The sequence below is a fragment of the Eschrichtius robustus genome, chromosome 11 (genome assembly GCF_028021215.1).
Source record: "Eschrichtius robustus isolate mEscRob2 chromosome 11, mEscRob2.pri, whole genome shotgun sequence".
Lineage (NCBI taxonomy): Eukaryota > Metazoa > Chordata > Mammalia > Artiodactyla > Eschrichtiidae > Eschrichtius > Eschrichtius robustus.
Genome location: NC_090834.1, coordinates 110,122,371 through 110,148,672, shown reverse-complemented (window position 1 = coordinate 110,148,672; position 26,302 = coordinate 110,122,371). Strand labels below are relative to the sequence as shown.

The 26,302-nt window shown below is 61.8% G+C and overlaps 1 protein-coding gene across 3 annotated transcripts in view; it reads right to left on the bottom strand.

The window, feature by feature from the left end:
• Positions 1–1,187: 1,187 nt before the first annotated feature.
• TPCN2 (two pore segment channel 2) overlaps positions 1,188–26,302 on the bottom strand; it is a 31,597-nt gene continuing 6,482 nt past the window's right edge. For 2 of the 3 annotated variants that reach the window (XM_068555615.1, XM_068555616.1), the window contains 21 exons: positions 25,507–25,623; positions 20,838–20,944; positions 20,289–20,361; positions 18,746–18,833; positions 17,694–17,759; positions 17,197–17,261; positions 16,605–16,705; positions 15,921–16,002; positions 15,661–15,747; positions 11,893–12,012; positions 11,731–11,790; positions 9,758–9,886; positions 9,035–9,084; positions 7,540–7,639; positions 5,424–5,495; positions 4,139–4,212; positions 3,542–3,623; positions 3,361–3,443; positions 2,977–3,058; positions 2,507–2,601; positions 1,188–2,000 (listed from right to left, as the gene is read on the bottom strand). In XM_068555615.1, coding sequence (XP_068411716.1) covers positions 1,922–2,000; positions 2,507–2,601; positions 2,977–3,058; positions 3,361–3,443; positions 3,542–3,623; positions 4,139–4,212; positions 5,424–5,495; positions 7,540–7,639; positions 9,035–9,084; positions 9,758–9,886; positions 11,731–11,790; positions 11,893–12,012; positions 15,661–15,747; positions 15,921–16,002; positions 16,605–16,705; positions 17,197–17,261; positions 17,694–17,759; positions 18,746–18,833; positions 20,289–20,361; positions 20,838–20,944; positions 25,507–25,623 — 1,812 coding nt within the window. In that variant the 3' untranslated portion in view covers positions 1,188–1,921. Of the gene's footprint in view, positions 2,001–2,506; positions 2,602–2,976; positions 3,059–3,316; positions 3,444–3,541; positions 3,624–4,138; positions 4,213–5,423; positions 5,496–7,539; positions 7,640–9,034; positions 9,085–9,757; positions 9,887–11,730; positions 11,791–11,892; positions 12,013–15,660; positions 15,748–15,920; positions 16,003–16,604; positions 16,706–17,196; positions 17,262–17,693; positions 17,760–18,745; positions 18,834–20,288; positions 20,362–20,837; positions 20,945–25,506; positions 25,624–26,302 lie in introns of those variants that run through there. The other variant, XM_068555617.1, reaches the window with a different exon arrangement.

Sequence of the window (26,302 nt, the reverse complement as noted above, 5' to 3'; positions counted from 1 at the left end):
AGGCCTCACCCTTGTCCCCAAAAGAGCAGGGCCTTGCTGAGGCAAGCTGGGTATCGACTTCTAAACCATGCTCCATGAGGGCCTCCCCACCCAAAAACAGTCTTCCAGGAAGGCAGCCTGCACAGGGGGGCAGATCTGGGAGAGTCCTGTCTACCTCCAAAGGTCCCCAAAACCTGAGGAATATTGGGTGAATGCCCACAATTTCAGAAAAACTCCAGGATCAGAAACCACAATGTGCTTGGATACACAAAACGTTACCAGCAGTTAGAAAACCTCAAGCAGTTGGATTTCGTGACATTTTAGAAGTGCCGTTTTTTAGTTAAGCTTTCCTCTCATCCCACTTCCCAGACAAGCTGGGGAAGATTGACATCACTTCCTGCAGCAGAGTCAGCATCTGTATCCTGATTTCCCCTTCGGTGCCCACAGCAGACATCACTAATAGATCCCAGCACCCCTTCCCATGAAGATTCCAATCCTTCTCAACAGAACCGCCAGGAGCTACCACCAACCCCTCGAACTGGCCCTTGAAATGAGAAACCCATTTATCAACCTGGATCGATGGCAGACCAACTGGCAACGTGGCCTGCCATGCACTGCTCACTTTCCCCTCCTACCCACCCCAGCCCCCTCTGTCACACACCCTGAGGACACACAAAGTAGGGCCACCGCTGACTTATACATGTCTTTATGCAAATTAGAAAAAGGTGTCCCCCTCCTGGGGTAGACAGTCAATGCCAGGACACACCCTTGCAGCCAGGTACCCTTGTGCAGTGCACAACCTACACAACCATACCTGGGGGAGTGTTAAGCCCCGACAGTTGTTTTCTTCTTTTCTGTAATGCAAGTGCCTGTCTTAAGCTTTGATTGCAGAGGCGTCCACTTCAAACACGGCTATCTCAAATAAACACATTGGCAGCCGCTCAATGAGATAAAGAGCCAGGCCACCTTCCTCCACTGAGGCGCCTTTATTTTAGAAATCTTGGTTGATTTTGATAACTGACCATTTGGACCACTTTTTTTTTTTCTTCCTTGGCTTTAAATTCCTGCTCTTATGTTTCAAATTCACCAATAAAGAGTGAGCCCCTGAAACCCTCGATCCCAAAAGCATAACCTCAGGCCCACACTCTCTCTCTCTCTACCCGAGACCTCACTGTGTGGCCCCAGGCGTACTATGTAATTTCCAGGTCTTGTAAGTAATAAACCTTTATTTTTTCAAAGTTTCCTGACGGTGGTTGCTGAAAGGCATCTTGCTAACACAGTACGAACCACAAGGGCTGGTCCAACCACAGCACTGGCTTCTGACAGGCTGAGACCTGGTGGCCCCGTTCCAGAGAAGCACAGTCGTGTCGGAATAAGGATGACAATCTCATTCTGTGCAAGACTTATTGATGGAGATGATTGGCATTCTCACCCATAAAGAAACGCACGCAATCACACTCACACGAGCCATACAATAATAAGAAGTCCAGATTCTTATCATGTAAAACCAGGATCCCAAGCTTAATGCCCTGGAAAGCTGCCGGTTGGCCTGTGCGGGCCTCACGCGGGCCTCTGGTCCCTGAAGGCCACCAGCAGTGAAGGCACCACGGAAATCACAGGGCACAGGGGGAGGGCCGCTGCCTCTCCCTTTCACACTGTCTCAAAGGTCCCTGTGGAGTCACCCTCTTTCCATATTTAGAAAAATAAGTCTCAGGGAAGCAGCTTATAAAAGAAAGTGGTGTGGCCAGCACCCGAGGGGCTGCGGAGGCGGCCCAGCTCGGCTGCAAAGCAGGGCCTGCGTCTGTCCCAGCCTCGGCGCGCACGGTGGTTCTGCCCAAGGGAAAAGCCTCGCCAGTGGGCCACAGCCGCCTCCTCCCCCGACCGGCGCCCCTCCAGAGGCTGCATCACCTGCCGCCGTCCCAGCCAGGAAGGCGCCTGGACGTCACCTGCACAGCTGCAGGTGCGGGTGGTGGCTCAGCTTCTCTATCAGCTCCTCCTCCGTGGGTTCCTCCAGGACATCCCTGCGGAATCGGGGACAGCATGGACGGGGAGCCCTGGGCACCTCCAGAGGAGCAGGTGAGCACAGCTGACGCAGAAGCCCTGTCAGCGCTCGGGACGAGGGGCCCCTCGGAACCACCCCCCAGGGACTCGGGTCCGTCTCTGGGATGCGTACGTGGCGTCCCTCAAAGCCCGGGAGGACGGCTCTCCGCGTGGCTGTAACAACACAGCAAACGCTCAGAGACGGCAGTCTGACCACCCGGGGCTGACTCTGGGACGACTGCCACTTCTCTGAACCAGCAGAGGGACACTCTCCAGGTTACCATGGAGAAGAGAAGGGCGAGGCTTCCTCGGGCCACCTGGCTACACCCACCAACAGGATCACCTGGAGACCACCGGAACCTGAGGGTGCTTCCCTAAATATGCTCACTGGAGAGCAGGACAGAGTCCCGGCCCCGCACAGGAGCGGAGGCAGACCCCGGGCTCGTGGGAACCAACCGCCCGCCCACCGCCTCCCCCCTCCACGCACCTGAACAAGAGCTCCACGGTCACCTCAGAGGTGGCCTCTAGGTCCCCTGTGAGGGACTGCAGGTGACTGCGGCGGTCCCACTTGTGAAGGAAGTTCTGGCAAGAGGGAGGGAGGGACGGGTGGCCAGTAGGCGTGGGCCCTGCGTGGAACCAGCCTTGTCCCCCTACCCCAACCCCCCAGTGTCGGCCTGGCTGAGAAGCCCACCCTGGACATCGGGACCCAAGGCCACCAGCTCCTACGGGAGCAGCTGCCTGAGAGCCCTCCTCCGGCCCCCCTCCCACAGGTCAAAGGTCAGGAGCATTCCAAGAGGCCCCCAGCAGCCAGGGCGAGCAGCCCTAAGGGAGGACGAAGCCCGAACCCACCAGGGCTGCCCGAACCCAGCACGGCCTCTTTGGACCAAGTTCCAGGTGGGCCCCCATCAGCAAGTTAGCAACTCCGACTGAGAAGAGCCCGGGCAGGGTCGCCGATACCTCCAGAATCAGAGCCAGGAACAGGTTGACCCAGATGACGGACGACACCAGCCACCACAGCACAAAATAGATCTTGGACCACCTGCGGAGAACGAGGAGGCCGCCGGGGCCGCCCGTGAGCCGAGCGCGGCTGCTCCCGCGACGTCGCCGTTCCCGCCCTCGACCTGGCCCAGCCTGGCCTTTAGGGGCACTCGGCCGGCGAGAGCAGGGGCCGGTCTGAGCTCTGCCAGCTCCAGGCTGAGCCCCTTCACCCCACGAGCCCCGCCGTCGCGGCCCCCAGCGGCCACCTGCTCCTGCACACGCCCCGCCGTCCCCGGGAGGTGTAGACCCTGACGCGCACCCCACGCAGAGCCGCGGTCGGGGCCGCCAGGACGGGTCACTCACGGGCCCGCGTAGCGCCGGAAGGCGTCCAGGAACACCTGCCAGTTGTTCACGACCATCACGTCCCACAGAGTGACCAGGGCGGCCTGTGGGGCGGCAGACGCAGGGTCCAGGAGGCCGCGGGAGGCGGAGGCAGGGGTCCCGAGGGGCGGGGGTCCCGAGGGGCGGGGGGCGCAGGACTCACGGCAAAGTCGTCGAAGTTGTTGGTCCAGTACTCCAGCTGCTCGAAGCTCCCGCAGGGCGCGGAGCCGTTGTCAGGGGCCAGGCTGGGGGGGGGGCACAAGCCGGGTCGCTGTGAGGCGGGGGCAGGACACACACCCGGGCGCCCTGGCACCGCCGCGGCCCCTGCTCGGCGTGGACCCAGCTGGGCTCCTGAGGAAGCGGGGGAAAGAGGAGACGGCCCCCGACCTCGGAGGCGCTGAGGGCAGCGAGAAGGCAAGCGCTGTGGACACACACGGCCAGCGGCCGGCCCGGGGGAGCCCTCGGCCCTACAGTTCAGGCCTGGCCCTGGACGCCCCCTCTGCCGGCGCACGGCCTGGCCTGCAGGTCCAGAAAGGGGCACGGCTGGGGGCTCTGAGCCGGCACGGGAAACACCCTCAGGGCAGGTTCTAGGGAGGGCTTCGGTGAGGGGCGGGCGGTGGAGAGGCCAAGGAAGAAAGAGGAGCCAGGAGGCCCCTCCTGGGAGCTGAGCCTCACCCCTCCACCCCCCGCCCCGCCCCGTCACCCCGGCTCCAGCGCCCCCAGAGGCGAGGCGCTCTCCGCACCTAGGAGCCCCCCTCACCTGCTGTTTCCAGGAGCCACGATGACGCCTCGGAACAGGATGATGCCGATGACGGCAAAGACGTAGTAGACCACCTAGGGAGGCAGGCGGGGCCTGTCAGCACCCCCCAGAGGGACCCCCGCAAAGCCAGGCTGAGGCCTGCGAGGGCGGCATGCCAGCAGGGATCCCCAGCTGCGGGCACTGCCGGCCTCCCCGGGAACACTGGGGCTCCCAGGCACCTGCGCCAGAGGGAAGCGGGGAGGAGCCACCGTGGGGAGCCCCAGGATAAACCGGGGGCCCAGGCGTTAAGAACTGAGGCTGTCCACCCCTCCTCCAGGGCTGGTATGGCAGGAAGAGGGTTCCACCGAGAACAGGGCAGCAAGGGCCAGGGGACGGCGTGCCGTGGAAGGGTGGCCGGGAGCTGGCCAGGTCCCTCCGGAGAAGTCCCACCACTCTCCCCACGTCCATCAGGAGACGTCTGAGTGAACCACTGGGCAGCCTTGTGCCACAGTCAGAGAAGAGGCTGCTGGCCGCCCCCGACCTGTCCCCAGCATGCCCGGTGGGGGGGGGGGAGGGGTGCAGGGGAGAGGCGCACACCCCAGGCTAACCCAGCCCCCCTCTGGGCCTGTTTCCTCCACTGTGCAAATAGGGGTCTGGGGGGCAGTGCCCGAAGCAAGGTGCCACCTCTAGCATCCCATGACAGCCCAGAGCGCCACAGGAGCCCCCTTATTGTCCAAAACAAGCAGCAGCAGGGCTCTGTCACCTTCTCTCCTGCCCTCCAAGCCTCGTGCCTGGGGCAGCGCCCCGGGTCCCTGCTCACGGGGCCCTGCCCCGCCTGGGCCACAGGGTAGAGTCAACAGCGGGCGGGAAGGGCTGACCCCAGGGTGGGGGACATCGCGGCTCTCTGAGCAAAAGTGACTGTGAGTTCTCGAAATCTCTCTGAGCAAGGATGGTTGACCAAACCCCACTGGGGGCTCTGGGGGCCCTGAGGGGTCCCTGGTGCCTCTTCCATCTTTCATCTTCTCAGTGTGGCCCCTGGCCCAGGACACAGGAGGGATTCAGAAGTGACCAAGAGGATCTCTGGCTCGGGAAGGGGTGTGGTCAGGTAATGCCTCCAGCCAGACCAGCCCCGAGCTCCTCTCTCTGGCTTCCTGCCCCGCCCTGTGCTTCCTGGGCCCTGGTCACCCGCTCCCCTAACACAGGGACCCTCCTTCCGAAAGCCGCCAGCTTCCTGTTGAGCTCTGGCTCCCCATCCAATGGTCCAGCTCCACTCCCCCGAGGGGCCAGCGCAGGCAGCCAGACTCACCACCAGGATCCCGCCGAAAGCCCGCATGTTTTTGATCAGGTCCAGGATGGTACTAGCCACCACGGCCATCAGCTGAGACAGGGAGAAAGCACAGACCCGATTCCTCCTGGTCCCACTGAGGTGACACCAACCCGCCCACCACCCAACGCTGACCTGGAAAGGCAGGAGGAGACTGGTGACTTCCCAACCCACACACCTGTACACACACCCCTCAGGCATCCAGACACACCTCACCTGTACATGCACCTGTACACACCCACAGGCCCCCATACACACCTGTACACACACACCCAAGGCCTCACGCACACACCTGTACAAACACCCACAGCCACCCATACACGCCTCACCTGTACACATACCTGTACACACACCCACAGGCCCCCATACACACCTGTATACACATACCTGTACACACACCCCACAGCTACCCATACATGCCTCACCTGTACACACACCTGTACACACACCCATACACACCTCACCTGTACACACACCTGTACACACACCCACAGGCACCCATACACACCTGTATACCCATACCTGTACACACACACGCTCATACCTCCATGCCCACCCATACATACTCACACTTGCATACACCCACCCACGCAGATGCATATACCCCCTTCCCTGCAGATACCTCCACCCACCCAGCCTCAGATGGGTCTAAGTCCAAGCCCCTTGGTGAAGCCATGGTGTGCAGGGCCGAGGCCCACACTGCCCACCAACCCACTCAGGCCGGGTCAGCTCCTTCCTGGTCTGGAGGCTCCTAAGAAATGCCGACCTGGAGACGGCCGGTCAGCCCCGGGTGACAGGGTTTGAGATGCGGCCTCAGAGACCCCGTCAGGAACCCTGGCTACAGGCCACCCTGAGCCCCGGAGAAGGGCTTTCCGAGCAGCCTGGTTACCCCACCTGGTAAGTCAGGAGGACACAGCGCTGGATGGTAGCAGGCGGGGACCATGCTGCACGTGTGTGCACGTGTGATTATGTGCATGTGTGTACATGCGTGTGCGCATGTGTGTACAGGCGTGTACAGGTGATCACGCGTGTGTACGAACGCACACGTGTGATTATTTGTGTATGTATATACAGTTGTGCTTGTATAAGCGTATATTGTGTGTGCTCTAGTGTATGATTATGTGTATGTGTGTGATTACATGCACGTGTGTATACAATTGTGTGTGGTTACACGTATACACGTGTTGGTGTATGCACGTGTATAATCACATGTATGTGTGAGGTGACGCATGTGATTGTGTGGATGTGTGATTACGTGTGCGTGTGTATAACTGTATGTGTGCTTGTGGGTCTGTGTGTGATCACATGCCTGTGTACACTATGTGTATGCGCGTGTATAATCGCACAGGGGTGTGTGTGTGTGTGTGTGTGTGTATGAAGGCCTAAGGGCAGCAGCCCCCCTCTGCACCCGGGACCCCCGAGCCCCCTTCAGATGGGAAATACCCCTGGGTGACAGGTCACTCCCCTGACAGGCCAGGAGTGCAGCTTGGTAGGAAGGACAGACATGCCCAGGGGAAGGACCTGGACACTTAGAAAGGGGTCAGATGTCCTCGCTTTCTTTTCTCCTGAAAAGTGCTTAGGAAAGCAGACGGGAGCCTCCGGGCCGGGCGGGAGCCGGGCCTGAGCACGCGACTCCCGCCTCCCCTCCCCTCAAGGTGGGTGTTACTCCGGGTGGGAACATTAAGAGAAACCGAGGCTCAGAGACGGTCACAGGCCGCCCCACTCCTGCTCTGGGGGTCCTGGAAATGAGCACCAGTAGCCACCAGCAGCCCGTGCCGAAGGCCTTCCAGAAACGCAGGATGGCTGGGAGCACAGCAGGTCCTCGCAAAGGCCAGGGACCCCAAGGAGCACGAGGCCACCCCTGCAACCGGCCGAGGGGCCTCACACGGGTCCGCCGCACCCCTCACTGTCCTCACCCACAAAGCAGGGCTGGGCACTCATACTTCCAACCGCCGCCAGCATGGCCCAGCCGCAGTGCAGGGCGGGGCCGCAGCCCGAAGGGCCCCAGGTGGCGGGGGCAGTGCTCGGCCCGTTCCCTGCCCGCCAGGCGCACCCGCTCCCAGAGCAAGGCCACGGCGTGCGCAGGCGGGGGCGGTACCTCCATGCTGGGAATGACGCGCAGGAAGCGGAAGACTACAAGCATGTTCACCAGCCGGGTCACGTCCCACAGCGACAGCAGGCCCAGCACCTCCGGCTTCCTGCGGAGACACGTGCAGACGGGTTGGGGGAGGCCGGAGGCCAGCGAGGAGCAGACGGGAGACACGGGGTCCAGAGACAGAGACGCAGAGGCTCAGAGAGAGCCACAGAAGTGCCGGGAGCGCGCCCCGCAGCCAACCCCAGCCGGACCAGCTCCATCGTGACAAGAGGGCAGAGCCTGAGCCGCCCACGCCTGCAGCCCCTGGCGGTCACGGCAACACCTTCCAGGGCACAGCCCCCCGCAGTGCCGCGGGGCTACCCGACCCCCGTCCTACACGGGAGAACACTGAGGTTCCGGACGCCCAGCTCGGGTCCCAGCAGAGCCGGGAGAGACGGGGCCCTGACCCATCCCCTATCCTCTGACCCCGTTCCCTAACCTCTGAGCCATCCTCTGAGCCCTGACCCTGTCCCCTTGGTGTCCCTCATGGCCTTGCCGGCCTCTCATTTCTATTTAAATTTAAACCCATTCTCACCCAAGATGTCACCCCCCCACCCCCACCCCAGCCCACCCCGCCTCCCCAGTGCGGGTTTTAGCGCACTTGAGAAACAAGGTGAGCCGGCCCCAAGGTGCCGGGCGGTGCAGCAGCCCCACCGCTCCCAGGGCGCAGGTCCCCGCCGAGGACCGCACAGCCCCCGTCTTCCGGACACAGACCCTTCCCGGGACCCTAAGGAGCTGCAGCCTTCCAGCTCCATCCCCATCTTGGGCAACTCCCAGCCGCTCCACTGAGACGGAAGCAGCCCAGCAGCGGAACCAAGACACCAGGGCTGCCCGAGGGCCCGAGGTCGGCACGCGTGCTTGCTGGCGGCTGTACTCTGGGCAGCGAGACCCCAAGGCTGCCACAAGCCACACTGCGAGGCGCCCTGGGACCCCTGGCCAGATGTCCATCGCTCTGCGTGGCTAGAACACGTGGCAGCGTGAGTTCAGCGAGCCCCGGGCCATCCCTGCCATCTACGGGGAGGTGAACTGACACCCAGGGTGGGAGGTGACAACCCCGGGTCCCAGGGCCTCCAACCAGAGGAGGGCCCCAGCCCGATTCCAGTGCCCCCAGGACCTCCCTGCTTCTGGCCCCCAGCACACCTGGGCCCCGCGTCCCATCCCGGGGTGGGGGTCAGGGGGCGCTGAGCCGGGGCACTGCAGGCGGCACCTCCACAGCTCCCCGTCCCGGCTCTGGGAACGCTACCCTTCTGAAGGCAGCTACGAAGCACAAGCACAGAGTCCCCAAGAGCGATGAGCCGGGGCCTGTCCCCATAGGCCTCAGCAGGGCAGGAGCCGCGGCCGCTCCCCCGACAGTCGGGCGTTTGGCTCTAGAGCTGCCCGGGCCAGCGGCCGGAAGCCGGGCGCACACCCTTCCCCGGGGCGCTAGCCAGGCCTCCCTGGGTCCTCCACGGTCACATACCAGCCCGGGTGTGGGAAGCGGTACACAGCCAGAGTTGAGATCTCCAAAACCTTTAATCACAAAAGAAAAGAAGCTCGCTACGGCAAGGCTCACTGGCAGCTCTCACACGCTGCCCCCAAAGGGGGTTCCAGGGAGAAATCAGGACCAGGGGGGCCCTATCCCTACGGTGGGTGCCACGTGGGGAAATCCTGCAGCTGAGCAAGACACCTGGTCTCAGGAGTCGGGCTGCACACATGAAGGGCAGGACTCGGGAAGGGCCGGCAGAGTCCCGGGCACGGGAGGAGCTACTCGGTCAGCTGTCTCCCTCCTGCTCCCAGGGGCCCACGGCTCTAATCCCTCATATACGCATACGTGTCATGCCAATATCGCCGCTGTGAGACGCCCACCGGGCGTGGCCCCTCACTCCCCCAGGCCCTGGGGAAGGGTGTCCCGAGACCCGCGGTGCCTGAGAACCCCTGTCCCTCCCTCGCCCACGTCGAGGCCCCACTGGCCAGCGGGGACTGCGGGTTCCCTCCGGGCCTCCCTCAGGGGTCAGGAGAGGCAGCCTGCCACCGCAGCACACTCCCACCCACGATGCGCAGATGCAGCAGAAACCAGCCTCCTGAAGCCGCCCGCCAAGCAGCTCAGCCGGGGGGAAGCCAGCCCCTGTGTCACCGGAGGCAGCCAGACGCCGAGCGCTCCCCGCCCGCCCCAGAGCGCGCCTCGGCCCGTCTCAGACTTTACCAGCAGGACGACGGTGAGGAGCCCGTCGAACACGTTGCTGGAGGAGACCAGGTACCCCTGCAGGCCCAGAGCAAACACCTTGAGCAGCATCTCCAGCAGGTAGTACAGGATGAAGACGCAGTTGAGAATCTGAAAAGGGAGAAACGGGACCCGGCGTTCAGTCCCGGTGCCGCCCGGCTCCCCATCCGCCCCTGCCCCCCGCCGCCCCCCCCCCACCGCAGCGGGGCCCAGGAGGGATCCACGCGGCTTGGACGCCACAGGGCCCCTTGCATCCTGCCCTGCTGCACACGGCGAAACCCACCACGGGAGCTGCACACGGCGAAATCCCGCCCCTGCCGGAGCCACGTGACCCTCTCCTCCCACTTCTCTGCTGCCCCTCGGCCCCTCTGGGCTGCTCTTCCCGAGCCCCCCGCACCCCCAGACACGGGCATCTTCAGCGCCCCCTTCTTGCTCCATACCCTCTCCTCGGGTGACCTGCACCCCGTGCACGGCTTCAACAACAATTCGCACGTCTGCATCCCCCGACCCAGACTCCCCCCACCATCCGACGGGCCCTCAACCCCCCAGGCCTGGTGTCTCCCAACCCCACATCATTTCTATGCTGGCAGGGCCTGGGTCACCCACACCTGCCCCGTCCTGTTCTGCCCCATGGCTCCCTCCCCACGGCCACAGCCGGAGCCCCACCCCCAGGCCTCGCTCCCCTGGCCTCCTCGGGGGTCTCCGCCTCCAACCTGGCCCCTCTGGTCCAATCTCCTGGGGACACCGGGCAGTGTCCTTCCCTCACGGAAACTCCTGGCTCTCAGCAGCCTCCTCCCAGTCGCGGGGGTGGATGTGTTTAGGAGGCCTCGTCATCAAAGCTGGTCTCAGGCTATGGGGTCACTGTCTTTTTTGAAGCCACTAAGTAAAGTATCAAGTAGCTCTTCCCTTAGAGGGGGCTACGTCGGGGTGGGGTGAGGGGGGTCATGGGGTCAGCCGAGCACGGCAGTCACCTTGCCCGGCGTCCAGGCTAAATTCTATATTCTTAGCCAATGCTGTCTCATTCACACCTACACAGAGATCACCGTTAGAGGCAGAAGAACAAACATTTCTGACCCTGCATTATGAGCAGTTATCAAGGGGCATAAAATGATGGAATTCTGCAAAGTCACCCCAAGAACCCTACGTGGCATTGATCTGACCAGAAGTCTCTCATAAGCAATCAAGCTGACTCGAGTGCTCAAAAAAACTATTGTTAAAAAAGATAAGATACAGGTCAACTGTATCCAACTTGACATTTGTCAGGAATAAAAACCAGCCACCTCTGCAATATGTTATTCACACAGAGGAGACTGAACAATTCCTGTCGAATCCAGGAAAAAAAAAAAATTAGGAAAGTAGAAAATTTGTTTTTCTTTAAGTGTAAAATAGAGGAATTTCAAATAGCAGGTCAAGAAGCCACTTCTTCAACTTTGATGCTGTAAGTTTAACTCTATGTTTAATATACATGACCTAATGTGTCATTTTTTAATTGGACAAATCAAGCTTTTCTTATATAATTAGAGAACATTCAATGGTTTTCATCAACTTAATATCATTCATAATATATTTCATTAAAATAGACTTTAAAATACACGCTTTGTGAAAGTCTGGCATTAAGTAATATGGGGGGGTGGGGGGCGTGTACAGCTTTTTGCTTAAAATCCAAAATGGAAAAATTGTTTTTAAGTTCCTAAGGAGTTTGACAAGACCTCAGAATGTTAGGAAAGGAATTCTCTCTACACAACTCTCCCTCCGCCGTCCGGCCCGCATGCCGGCTCACCCGGGGCTCCGCACGGGCTCCCGGCTGCCCTCCCATGGCCGGCACCCCAACCCCTGGGCCATCCCTGTGATGCACTAGAACAGCCCAGCCTCCCAGGGACCTGGGGCCCCAGGTGGGGAGGCTGTGCCCTCTACCCCCCTAACTCCCCATCACCTCGCACGGCTGGAGAGCTCACCCCCAGCACGAAGTCATCACGGTCCTCAGGCAGCACATCTGCATCCAACACCAGGAACACCTGCGGAGCCAGAGCGGACGGCAACTCAGCCCCGAAGCCGGGAGGAAGGGCAGGTGAGAGATCTAGGGGGTGGGAGAGACGCCAGGGCAAATCCTCACTCACACAGATGGTCACGAGGTTTCCAAGGGCCATGAGGTTGCCCAGGTAGTCAAAGTAGCGGTGGCCGAAGAGGAACTGCGCGCTCTGCAGAAACGGAGACCGGTACTCGGGCCGCGGCGGGTGCTGGGGGGACACACATGCTCAGAAACATGCCGGAGGTGGCCATGGCCACAGGGGCCCAACGATGCCTGTACCCCCTTATCCTGGGGTTTGACCTCTTCCTACCTTACTTCCTATCCCAGGCTCTCCAGCCTAAGGAAATCGTCTCAAACACAGTAACGGTGTTATGCGCAAAGATGTTCATCACGGTCTTTCTAACACCGAGAGAGGTGGAAATAACCCAGATGGCCATTGATGCTGTTAAGTAACCCGTGACGGACTATCACACAGTCGTCTTAAATGTATGCAAAGCGCCATGTGAAAATACATGTATAAATTACAAGCTAATAACTATGAAAACTCAGCACAGAATGAAGGAACCCCACACACTGTGGCCACGCTGGAGTGGAACTCAAAGGAGGGCAATTAGGCAACAAATACTAACGTGAAGACACCCGTCAGACCCAGCACTCCCATGCTCAGCACACCCCAGAGCCAGGACAGAGGCGCAGGGCGGTCACCGCAGCATGAGACGGACCACGCCTGCGCTGTCCCACGCAGGGGCCGCTCACTGCACGTGGCCACTTGATTTAAATTTAAATCCGATCAAATTAAACACTCGGCTTCTCTGTCACGATAGCCACATCTCAAGTGGGATGAGGACACCCATGGAGCTCTGACCCAGCCCCACACTCAGATGCATGGTCCCTCGGTGACAGACAGCCACAGCCTGACCCGGTAAGAATGTTCCCAATCTTCCCACAGTCCTCCACGTGGGAACTGGTGCCCAGGGGCCACCTGCCCACACTAGTACGGTGCGGGTGCAGAGGGAATTAGGTACCAATTCCCTCTGCACCCGCACCCATCCCTGCTGCACCCCAGAGGGTGGCTTCCTGCTTGCCCAGTGACTGCAGACCAGCTCCAGGCCAGGCAAACTGGCAAACGTCTCTGTCACCCTGTAGGCTGGACCACAACTTCTCCAAGGGAGTGTGAACCCTGGCCTTGGGGAAGGCGCCCCCTCCCAGCTCTGCTCTTCCTCAGGCATCTCCCTCACCCCTCAGGTACCGCAGAGATTCCTCGTATCTTACAGTTACTCTTTTATCACAGTTGACACTTCTTAATGTTAAACTTCCCCTGCTAAAGCCACTGTCTGGTTTCTGTCTCCCGCTTGGACCCAGACTGATGTATTGGCCAAGAGAGATTTCAGCATTATCCATGGTGTTTAAATGGTTACAAGAAGTATGGACTCATAGATTACCTTGCTATCAAGAAATAACAAACCTTGAAATGATTTCAGTGGTTGTCTCTGGGAAGGGGGACAGCTGGGTGGGTTTTTCTATTTTTCTCTACTACCTATAATGAATGACTGCTATGCTTTTAACCCAAAAAGCTTCTTATTAAAAGAAAAACAGACTTTCAGAAGCTGGCACAGTACCTTCTCTACAACCAGTTAGCAAGAACTGACCAGCACCGGAGGCCAGGCTGATGCACAGGGGGTGACGGCACACGGGAGGGCTCTCGTGAAAGGCTCATGTTTTCCTGGTATCAGCCTGCCTGGAGAACGCCTCTCTTCAGCAGCGATTCCAAATTCACAGGCTGCCAGGGCACCTGGGACAAGCCCCCACATGCTAACAATCCGTGAAGCACCTGCCTGCCCCCTTGCAATCAGCATTTCGGGGTAAGAGGCTGTCATAAAACCAAGGCAAGGACACCACAGCTCCCCAAACCTCTAGGACCCAAACTCCCACCTCAAATCACAATTCTGGACTTTAGACCCAGGTAGCTGTGGGAAGAGAGAACATCCCATGGACCACACTAGGAAAGGTGTGGCCAGAGCAGGGGTGTGGTTAGGGCAGGGGCGTGGCCTGCGTGTTAGACCATCCCTCAGTCTGTGCCCAGCATGTGCCCTGCTCCGCCAGTCACAACCACAGCACCTCCTTTTTGATATCATCAGATCCTGATGCCAGAAGAGGAAGGGAGAGTCGGTTTTGGAAGACCCGGACCCAGCAGCATCCTACAGGCCAGCAGGCAAGTGCCCAGGGAGAGCCTGGCTGGCCCAGTGGACCCCACCGAGCGAACCCTGAGAAAGGAGCCCGCCTTCCCAGACGTCTTCCTGCCCAGGTCAGCCTGCACCCAGAAAAGGGCTGGATCACATGACAGCTGCCAAGAGCTGCGTCCTGGGCCCAGCAAAACCTCCTGCCCCAGGATGAGGACCATCATCTAGAAAGGTGCTTCCTGATTTTCTATCGTTTGAGGACCACTGTCACAGTTTCTGCAAAATCTGCATCTGATGGCACGTACTTACTATTTCCTTCGAGTCACCTGGAAGCAGACACTGTTGCCTAGCCTCTTCCCAAGAGAGGTACGATGTGCACTAACATACAAAGTGTCCGCCTGCGTGTCCCTACAACCATCACCCGTGCCCTGAGGGTGCCGCAACGAGTCTGCTGCTGACAACAGACATGCCACGTACGCACCACCCGGAGCTCCAGGCCCAGCAGGGCCTGCCTCCAGGTGACCTGGAAAGACCTCAGGAAAACATGTTCTTAGGAAAACCACCTCTGACCGGGGCCTGAGGCCACAGAGGCTGACCACAAGACCTGGAGAAGCTGGCATTTGTTGTGGGCTAAGATGTATCCCCCAAAATTGTATTTTGACATCCTGACCCACAGAACCTCGGATGTGACTATATTTGGAGTCAGAGTCTCCTAAGAGGAAATTAGGGGGAAATGAGGTCACTGGGGTGGGGCCCTAGTCCAACGTGACTGGGGTGCTTATAAGAGGAGGAGACTGGGACACAGACACACACAGAGGGACGACCCTGTGAGGACACAGGGAGAACACGGCCATTTACACGCCAGGGAGAGAGGCCTCAGGAGGACCCAGCCCTGCCCACACCGGGATCTCAGACTTCCAGCCTCCGGGACTGGGAGGTAATAAGCCCTGTTACTTAAGCACCTCCAGGCTGTGGTATTTGTTACAGAAGCTGAGCTGACTGACTCAACGGTGACACAGAGCTGCTAGGAGGCCAATCAGCAGGAGATGTCCGATTCCACCTCTTCACTCCAATCCCCGTTCGAGTCCGGCTTGGCCCTCTGAAGGCCAAGTGGCTGCAGTGGCAGCCCCCGCCGCTGCCCCCACAGTCTGCCTGTGAACAGCTCGGCTGTCTCTCAGCACCTCTGCCACCCACCTCACCCACCCCACCCCACCCCCCCGCCTCCCACAAACCTGCTACGTAAAATGCAGGCGGTCCAGGGTCTTATGGACACAGCACTGAGCTAGATGCTGAGGCCCACTTGGTAACTTTAAAACTCAGTGTCAAGGACAACAAACAAAGGTTTTAGACAAACTCAGGAACCTCCCAGGTTAGAACACATGGAAAGAGGATAAAAGTCTATCACAGAGACGGAGAAAACTGTCTGGAAAGTTCCTCTGGGTCAAGACAACAGTCCCTGTGGTCTGTGAATTTCATGAGGTCAACAAAATCTCCCCAAGAGCCACACCATCTCTGTTCCCACGTACCATCCTAGGGACCAGAATCCCTGGGAAGGCAAGTCCTGGCATTGGTCACTAAGCGTGACCCAGATGATCAATGCCAACAGACACCAAGGACTTCCCCCTAACCCCGGGTGGCCCTGGCACTGGGCAGGTGACTCCGGTCTGGCCCGTTACCTCTTTAATCACCCTTTTGTCAAACTCATCGAAGAGTTTCTGAAACTCGTCGGCTGACAGCAGGTCCCCACTGCGGGAATGCAGCTTCTGCAAAGCAGGAAAGCACTGGTCAACCGAGAAGCTGGGCTGAGGGCAGGAGGGGGGAGCTGCCCCTGGCCCCACCCGGACTGGGCCAGCCCGGCTGATCCGCAATGACACCCACTTGACGCCCGGAGCCCAGAGGCGCTGGCAGGGGAAGGCGGGGGCGGGGGGACCGGTACCTCCGTGATGGCCTGTTTGCGGTCACTACCCAGCTGGACTTTCTGAAGCACCTGCAGGAAGTCCTGAGGCTTCACCCCGACTCTGTGGGGAAAACGCCCCCCCGTGAGCCCAGCCAGATCAGCACCCTTGGGCGCCCCAACCTCTGGCCTGAGCAGCCCCGGGCGATGACAGGGCCTCCAAGGACCGTCTCATGATCCTCCTGTCTCCAAAACCCCGAGACCTCATCTTCCGCCTTAGAGAGGAGCAGCTGAAGCTGGGAAGGGGGTGCAATCCGACAGGCCCCGCAGCTAACGAGCAGGGGGCACTGAAGCTTCCCCGGTGACACGGCCTCTCCAAGCCAGGCGGCAGAGTCGACGTGTGTCCCAGGCCCCTCTGGTCCCAACACACGAGTCACAGCACCAGGGCGTGGGAAGGGTGCCCCTGGAGGGGGACAGGTCAGAGCACACGGCCCCTCACCAGCCAGGGATCTCCAGCGGGTCACGAGGACACACGAGTTAACTCAGACGCAAGGACCATGGAAAGAAACCCTGGAGCCCAGGGACGTCTTCGTGATCACAAAGGAGGCTTGCAACCCGCTGCCAGCAGGGAGCTCAGCACAGACTGGGTGCTCAGGAAACATCCCCCCCGTGAACACCCCCTCCCAGAGCAGCCCCAGGGGAAGAGGGCCGGAGCCCCACACTCACCCCTCGGGGTGGGCTTCTCCCTCTGCCGTCATGGACGAGAGGACCTTGTAGGCAGCCCGGATCCCCAGGCGCCTCCGCAACAGTGAGGTCTGCAGAGACTTCTGCAAAGAGTATGGCTCTGAGGGGCTCAGCTCAGCCCTCTCCCCAGCCGCCCAGCCCCTTGTCCTCGGGCAGCCCCCGCCCACCGGCAGCCTGGGGAGCAGCTCCTTGCCCCGTGGGCAGCAGGGGACAACAAGGGCTGGTCCTGCCGATAGCCACTCGCTGTGTAATTCACTAAGGTATGCGTTTCTTCTCGGCAGATTTGGGGTCCCTGGCCCCCCTGCAAGGTGGGTTTGGGGTCACTGCAAGAAGACTGCAGCTCCCTCTAGAGGAGGCGGGGCAGGGGAGGGACCCCAGAGTGGCGTTGGGGACAGCACCGCCTGGGGGGCAGGGAGGGAGGACAGGCCCAGTCCTCCTCCCCCACAAGAGGGAGCCGGGGCAGTGCTGAGACCACTGCGGACCCTGTCCCCCCTGCCCCCCGCTGGTCAGCTCCCCGCCAGGCCTCCAGGGACAGCTCCCCTCACAGCCGGGCAGGGTGGGCAGCTCAGCTCACCATCAGGTAGCCCCGGAACTGATTGTAGATGATGGCCGTCAGCAGGTTCATCAAAAACAAGCTCCCTTGGAGAGGAAAAGGCCATGGTCAGTGGGGACCCGTCAGTGGGGACCACACGGGCAGGGGCAGAGTCTGGAAGGAGCACCAGCGTTGGGGGCCTAGAGGGTCGACACGGCATAGCAAGAAGGTGAGCAGCAAGAAGGGCCCAGATGGGCAGAGACAGGGCCTGGGGCCTGGGGGCCTCGTCTGCGGATGGGGGCACCACCCGGCCTGCCCAGCAGGGTCACTGAGGACAAGTCATCGGTGGTCACAGAATGAAAACCACGGACGGGCCACAGAGAGATGAAGTCACGGGACTGGGGAGGTCAGGCCGAGGTGCGGTCACAGGGTTAGGGGGTCCACTGAAGTGAAGTTGCGGGATCTGGGGAGCACACCCAGCCCCGAGTTTTCGGGATCTTGTCTGCCCCACGTGACCCTGCAGACCTGCCCAGACTCACCTATCAGGGTGAAGGCTATGAAGAAGATGGCGTAGAGCCGGTTCTTGGAATAGGCAGGAATCATCACTGAAAGAAATTAAAGGAAATAAAACACACCCACAGAGCCAGCGTCCAGTGATTCCCTTCATTGTCTCACACCGCTGCCTTCTCAACAGAAAGGCGGGCCCCGTGTTAGGAGAGCTGGGAGGTGTTCTCGTCCAACTCTGCCCCTCACGCCTCTGCGTGCACACCCACGGGGACAGGGGACTCTCTACCTCTCAAGGATGCTCATCCTCTAGGCTTCCCCATGACCACGCCTCCCAGACTGGAAGTTCAGCTCTCCCTTGGGTGACTCGAGGACTCACAGGACACGTGGGGACAGTGCTCAGGGTCCCGAGCGCAGCTCTCCCCAGGTATGAAAGCCAGTGGCTACCCTCCTGGGAGGGTCTCTATGGTCAGTGACCATCTGAGCCCAAGAAGAAAGGCCTCAGCCAGGGCGGCCAGGCCACAGCTGAGCCCCAGAGGACCGTGACCACCCCATCCTGGCCACATCCCCAGCCCGAGCAAACAGAGGCCCCCTCAGCAACCCTGACACAGTGAGAGTCACAGCCACCGGAGACCCCAGGGCCTCTCCCACGCGGTGCGGCCAAGCCTCACCCCATGGCTGGGCCGCAAAGAGGAGACCACCAGGGGCCCCGCTGAGCACAGCTTGATCCGTCACCACACAAAGAACACCGTCCATCTCTAGCTTCTCAGGACGCAGAAAACGAGGGGAAGAGGAGAAAGGAACAGAGAAAAAAAATTGGAAAGGAAAGGGAAGAAAAAGGGAAAAAGTAGGAGAGAGAAGGGAAACTAGAAAAAGAGAAAAAGAAAATCAAGAAGGAAAGGAAGGTAGGAGGGAGGGCTCCAACATCACACTTTGATTCCCCAGCTCTGGACAAAAAGGCTTTAGGGGCTCCCACCCCGAGCTGGGCCCTCAGGCTCAGCACTGACTCCGCCCCCCCCCGCCCCGCCCCGCCCCCGCCCCGCCCAACAGGGCCCCCAGCCCAGCCCCACCCTCCCGCGTCCCGCACCGTCAGGGTTGTTGGCGGTGGTCAGCAGCACCAGGAGGGAGGTCAGAGCCTCGGGCAGGCTGCGGAAGTGGGCCAGTCGCTCCCTGTCCTGCAGAAGCAGACGTGGCAGCGCTGAGGTGCTGGCTGGGCCTTAGGCCACCAAAGCCCAGGCCCCGGACCCAGCAAGCCAGGACCACCCACCGAGGCTCAGCAGCCCCAGACCCGCACCTCCCCATCACCTCCCAGCGGGCTCCGAGCTGGAGGCCGGACAGGACCTAACTCAGGACCTCCAGGCCCAAGGGCCAGCGTCCGGGGATGCCACACACCCACACGGACACCAGCCACCAGAGCAGGTGAACAGCTCTCGGCCAGCCCTGCAGAGAGCATCACAGCCCAGACACAGAGAGGGCCCCCACGCCAGCCAGCCCGCTCTCAGCCAGACTCTCCACATGCTGTGCCGTGTGCCTTACACCCAGTGTGGATGGAAGGCATGGCGCCCAGACACACATGACCACCTGATCACTTAGGGAGCCTGGCAAAGCCGCTTTCCCAGCTGCCGCCCGAGGGCCAGCCCTCCAGCAGACACCCTGGAACCCTCAGCGTCCCCAGGTCAGAGGCCCACCCCAGCCCCCCTCGCCCAGTGCACCCACCCCCCCTGTCCTGGGCTCCGCGAACAGCAGGGTCACTGGACAGACACGCGGGGCCTGAGAGTCTGTTAGCCAGTCCCACCTCACAGCCTAGGTGCCCCCGACACGCAGACACGCACACACACACACACACACAGCACCCACAGAGATATACAGAGACACACACACGCGCGCAGACACACACACACGCGCGCACACACACACACACACACACGCACGCGCGAAGCGGAACTCCTCCCGGGGGTCTGAGGGATGGTCTTCGTCTTCCCTCACGGGCAGCAGAGCCACAACCCCCGAGTGTTGCCACGAACTCACTGCAGACCGGCCCTGGCCAAGCACCGGGCACGATCCCAGGACAGAGGCGCACGACAGCCCCGCCGGGACATGAGGAAAGAACACGGGGCGGCAGATGCAAGGCAGGCCCCACGGATGACACCTCCGCACAGCAACAAGCTGCCGGGGGCCGGGCAGCAGGGCGGGGCTGGGAGGGAAGGGGGCCCACGCGGGGAGGGGAGGAAGTGGTGGGAGGTGCCCTCTGGAGAGGCGAGGGGCCATCCTGATGGCTAGTCTGAGGGGCCTCCGTCTCAGTGAGGTACGGAGAAGGCGGGTCAGCAACCGGCCCAGGAGAGAGGGGACCTGGGAAGGGGAGGAAGAGGCAGCCGGGCAGAGCCGAGTAGCCAGAGCCCAGGAGGCCCGGGGCAGACACCCTGGAGATGTGGCCGCTTGAAGAAAGATGCCTGGAGTCCAGGTGGGCCACTACTGACCTCCTGGTGACCAGGCGGGCGGGTAGCCTAACCTGGTCCCCATCTCTGCCGGCCCGAGAGCTACCTGGCGGATTAACCAGGGGCCGCGCTGTCGATCGCCCTGCAGGGAGCCTGCCCGGCTGGGAACAGGGCAGAGCGCAGAGCGCACGGTACCTTCTCGCCGGGGAAGAGCAGCATCCCAAACACGGTGAAGAGACACAGGTGGATGGCCAGCAGCAGCCCAACGCTGGCGGCGAGAGCGGCACTCAGCGCCGGGCAGACGGGGCTCCAGGACAGCCGACCTGGCCGCGCAGGGAGCTCCCGCAGCCGAGGCCCTGGGCCAGGTCCCTCCTCCGCCCCAGACCTGCCGCCCTCCCGCCCAGGGGTCCCGCTCAGCGGAAAAGCGCAACCCCAGGGGAGTGTCCCAGGACCCCCGGCCTCTCAGAGGGGGATAGGCCGCTTCCATTAACCTGGGCCGGACGGGGAAGGGTCATCCACGTGAGTCATGGGGGTGGGGTGGGCGATGGCGGGGAGGGGAGGGGTCAGAGACAAGGTGGGAAGTGCCCGCAGGATGCAGCAGGGGGCGGGGCTCAAAGCAAGGTCATTTAGGGGAACGCCCTGAGTGTGAGACACAGACCCCCAAATGCCCACCCACCGGCCTCCCCAGCTCAGGGGAGGGGAGCCCCTCCCAGCTCTGCCAGCCCACCTGACACCAGAGCCCACCTGGCCATCTCTGGCAGCGACCACCTGATGCACTTGAGCGTCTTCTTCATCATGGAGGAGTTCTGCATCAGGAAGAAGGGGCGCAGGAGGCGGCGCACCCGCACGGGCTGGAAGAGACCAGGAGCCGGGACCCTGAGAACAGCCACTGCGGGCTGGCAGACGGCACGCGGGCCCAGAGGCCCCACGCTCTGCACGAGGACGGCCACGGCCCCCGGTCTGCGGGCTCCCAGCGCGCCCGGCCTTGACCTCACAGGCTCAACACACTCCCCGCTCCCTCCTGGGGCCCAGCTGGGAACCCCCGCCCCCAGACCTGCCAGCACCGGGAAAGGGGGGCGACCAGTGTGCCCCTCCAGCACCCCACTCCTGCTCTGGCCGCGGCCGGGCGCCCTGCACTTGTCTGTGAAGCCGGCTGTCCTGCCCTCTGGGGGCTCTTCAGGCCTCCTCTCCGCGGCCCCCAGCCCCTCTGCTCGGCTCCGGGCCTCGGCCTCCAGCACAGATGGACAGAAACGGAGCAGGAACCCCACACCTCCACTCACACACACACGTCAACACACACACGTCAACACACACACACGTGAACACACACACATGAACACTCACACACGCGTGGACACGCGCGCGCACGTGAACACACACGTGAACACACTCACACACGTGAACACACACACATGAACACACACACACACACACTCTCCTTCCTCTCCTCCCTCCTGTCACAACCCAACAGCCCTCCTCCCCGTGCTCAGGACCCCGGCCCCTCAGAGTCTCCCCTCAGGGGCCCTTCCTCCCTCCCCGACGTGGACACAAACACCACGTGTTTTCACAACAAAAACGACACTCGCCCCTTTGTTCGCCCGTTTCCCGCTCCCACCCCAGCCAATCTGTCCTCCTGTCCAAGGGCAGGGGACCCACCTGCGGTGACCGCCAGGCCTCTGAGCCCAAGGTCACCTCCCGTCCTCCTGCCTGGATTGGCGGCTGCCTCGCCCCCCGCCCGGCGCCCTGGCCGCCTCCTCTGTGCCCGACCATGTGCTGGACGCCCTGAGCCCCCGCCTGCCCGCTCTCTGGCCTCACGCCTCAGGGGACATATGCGTCCTTGGGATTTTAAGGGTCACAACACGTTCAATCTCCAACCCAAGCTGTCAACACCAGACACGTCCTAATGGACATCTTGTCTCAGAAACATGAGGCTGACGGAAACATGAGGCCTGCCTGGAGGCCCAGGGCACCCACCCCTCCCCGTCCCACTGGCTGCCGCGCTCGGCACCCCCATTCCCCCCACCCCCGCTCAGCGGGCTGCTTGCACCCAGCCCTTCCATCCCGCCGTCAATGCCACCTCCGGCGCTGCGTGGGCGACCTGCCTTCTCGCCACCCGCCTCGATTTTTTTTTCCCCGCACACATCTGGTGCTTCCTGGTACCGTCAGCCCCTCTCACAACAGAACGAGGCCCCGCCAGCAGCAGCGCACAGTAGGCCCTCAGAATGTCTGCAGCGTGCGAGCCCCAAGGACTCACTCGGCCTCCCCGGGCTGCACTCGCCCTCAGAAAGGGCCCCGGCTGCCGACAGGACTAAGAAGGGAGAAGGAAACAGCGGTGAACAGGCGAGGCTCAGGGGTCTGCCCCACTCCCAGGCTGAGGGACCAGTGCCCCAGCTCACCCACGACCCGCTCGCTGCCCCTGGGCGAAAGCTCCAGTCTCGGGGCCCATATCGGGAGTCTTTCAGCCCGTCCCCCAGGCCGAGCAGGAGCTAGAGGTCCAGCCGCACCCACTCCCTGGGTTCTGGGCCCTCGCCTGTAGTCAAACACAGACCAGAGCACGGCTTCTTCCAGACGCAGTAACCCCACCCAACCCAACCCACCGAGGGCCTTCCCGATGGCTGGGGCCACATCACTGCCACGGATGCAGGGAACACATGTGAAGGGTGGGAAGACGTTCCCACGTGACCTGCCTGCAAGGAGAGCCAGCCCAGTGCCAGCTAAGCCCCTGGCGAGGCTTAAATCACACGGAGAATCACAGCCTAGGCCTCTGAGCCTTTAGAAAGAAGCTACCAACTGATCTGCAGAGAACTAGTCTCTTATGAGAAACAGCCACGGCAGTCGTGACTACGGCCTATCAGCTGACCAGCAGACCATGTGTGACCTGACCCTCCAGCCACAAGGCTGGGGAAGCAGGACTCCATCAGGTGCAAAAGGACAGGAAAGACCAGACTGGAGCAGGTCAGAGGCCCCCGTCCTCCTGCAGGCCCCAAGGCCGGGGGAGCTCTTTAAGACGAGCCAGCTGGCCACGGAGAAGCACCTTGGGCTTGGTGTGCAGACCGTTCTGGGTGATGGGCCAGTCCCAGACAGAAGTGGATGGCGTGTGGCGTTACAACCTCCACGGGAAAGTCCCCGAGAGACGGTCCCACAGGGGGAGCTTTACAGAGGGCAGGGTCCACCCTGTACGGACCAGAAAGGTAATGACTCCCAGGGGGTCAGGGCCGTGGAAAGAACAGCCTGGGCGCCTGGGGACGAGACCGTCCGAGAGGACACGTGTGGATGGGCAGAGAGTGCCCCCACCACGAGGCAGCAGGAGGAGGCTCTCTGGACAGATGACACGTCTGTGGATGTCCTCAGCCTCTCCCCTGGCCACCCCGCACCGATCTCCACAGGCCACAGGCAAAGTGGCCACAGAGCAGGGACGGGGGTGACGCCCGGGGACAGCCACATGGACCCCCCCCACCCAGGCCACTACTGGGGGCCCACCCTGCCAGAAGCAGAGCCCAGAGCCGGCCCCCAGGCGGCCCCCGCGGGGACCCACCAGCTCCTCCCCAAGCAAGGCCCTCAGCTGTCCTCAGCGCACATGCAGGCAGTCGGGTATGGGCTCTGCCTGCCCCGCCCTCCATGCCTCTCCCAGGACCATCTGAGCCTCAGGACCAATGCTGCATCCAACCGGGGCACGGCCCACAGCTCCCACCGGCCTTACCACGGCCCTACCCGAAGCAGCTGGCCTGTGGGAGGGCCTGGTGGCCCTGGGGCGGGGCAGGGGGGAGAGGGGGACAGCCCTTGTGGGGTGGGAAAACCAGCAGGGGCTCTGAGCACTAGGACAGAATGGGAGCAGCTACACCTCCACCCCCCACCCCACAATCCCGGGCCCTGCTGCTCTGGAAGCATCCGCTCCCGAGATGCTTCTACCAGGGACGCACGCTGGGCCCACTGGGCTGGACCACAACTGTTCATCAGAAGAGGGCTGGGGGCCAGTGTGGGCAAAAAAGCTCCGATCACCAAGGACAGATTGGGGTGTTGCTGCCCAGAGGGGCAGGGAGGTCTGCGTCCAACATGAAAACTTATCACAAAACTCCAGTAATAAAAAGGCAGGACCACCGAGGACCCAGGCCACTCGGGAAGGAAAGTCTGGGTCCCCGTACGAGGGGACCCAAGGCATGTGGGGCTGGGGCAGGGGGCAGCTGGGCTCCTGGGCCACGAACCAAACAAGGCCTGCGGGTCTTCATGGCCAGTTACACAGACACAGGTTTGTATACAGCCAGCCATGGCCCTCTTTCCCCTCCCCCTCCCCCTAATCGCACGCAAGGCCCCTCGGTGGTGGTGAGGGTCACAATCCAGCCTTAAAGTGACAAATGCTCAGGTGACATGAGACGGTCACTCAGAAGTGGAGCCGGCGGTGGTTAGGCTGGCGTCTGTCCCCTTTCTGGGGGCGGGTGAGGGCCTCCTCCGTGGTACGAAGGAGGCAGCACCTTCTCAGGGAGAAGCACGTGCCGTCGCGCTCCTACGGGGCCATGGCGGAGGCACGGGGGCTGCAGGGGGCACTGCGCCCTCCACCCGCCCTGCGGCCCTGCTGTGAGCTGGGCCAGGACCCACCACTGACACCTCTCCTTCATCGGCCGCCCCGGCCCAGCGGGAAGGAGGCAGGAGGCACGGGCTGGGGACCCGCTGGCTCCCGTCCTCTTGCTGCTCCCGCCGGCAGCACCCAGGGCGTCCAGCCTCCCCCTCCTCCAGCACCCCCAGAACCAGCATCATGGTCGCGCCTCCTGGAGGAGCCAGCACCCCGTCCCCAGAGGGCAGGGTCCCAGCTCTCGGAGCCCCTCCCGTGAGCTTCCAGGTTCCATAACCCCAATCTGCTTCCTTTCCTCCCCTAGCCCCAGGTTAGGGGGCCGGGGGGTTGCTGCCTGCAGTTCTGTGTTCACCGGGCCCCCTTCTCGATTTCTTGCTTACTCAAACCCTGTCTGAGGCCCTATGTTAAATTCTCTTGACTAAAGCACCTGATGGGTTTCTGTGTCCCCAACCAGCCCTGATGGCTAAGGATGTCCCCAAACCAACCGCTCCCAGCTCTGCTCTATCAAATCACAGGGCGACGCTTCTGGGTGTTCGGGGGGAACAAAGATGCTGTCGTCAGCAAGGCTGGGGGCTGCCAGCTCGTCTGAGGCAGGGCAGGAACCCCGGAACTCGCCCCCAGGGCCCCGCGCCTCCCCCAGGCCTCAGTGTCTTCATCTGCAAGATGGGAACAAGGCTCCCTGGCCCGTGGGTGACTGACGTGCTCTGGAGGGCGGGCAGAGCCGGGCAGGTGGGCCGGACGGATGCAGGGCCTCGGGACTCCCGCCCACCGTTCACCTGGGCAGCTGCGTCCCCCCAACCCCCAGAGCTCCCCGCCTCCCCCCCTCACAGCCGCCTCGCCACCTACCTCCTGACAAACGAGGCTCAGCGACACGATCCAGTCCACGAGAGACACGAGTAGCACCACGAGGTAGGCCAGCAGCCAGGGGTTCTTCCGAAACTGGGCCCACCCAACCAGGTAGCTCTGCAAGAGGGGCGCTGCTGAGCCGGGGGGTGGCCACACAGACCCCGGCCGGGCAGCCGGTCTGAGGCCCGCGATGCACGCGGGCGAGGCTAGGCAGCCTCAGCGAGCAGCACGGTCCCCGCGTGACTCAGAGCAGGAAGCTGAGCAACGGTCAGAAGGCCCACGGTCCTCGCCCAGCCTGCTCGTGACCCCGGGCAGCTCGTGACCCCGGGCAGCCCATGACCTCGGGCTCCGCACTGACCTGCTCCAGCCCGTGTCCTCGTGGGTAACGGGATCCCTGCCTGTCCTGCCTACCCAACCACCACTGTAGCTTGTGCGTAGGAGTCGTTCCGGAAAAGACTAGGAATCTGAGCAGATGCTCGGGGATGTGCCTTGGGAAGGCGGAATTTTTGTCACCTGTTCGGCTGCACCTAACCGCCCTTTCCCATCACTGACCCCCATCACTGATCCCCGCCAGAGGTCACAGCTTGCAGATAAAAACATGTGCTCTCTCTCACCTTTTGAGACTTCCCAAATGGACCAACCATTCCAAACAGGCTAACGAGAACTTCTAACCAGTTTCAGTTCCAGTTTAAAAACCCCCAGACCTCCTGACCACCTTATAGGCTAAAAAAGAAGAAATAAGAAACTGCGGGGGCCCTCAGTCACACACACATGCACCAACGTTCACCCACGTCCC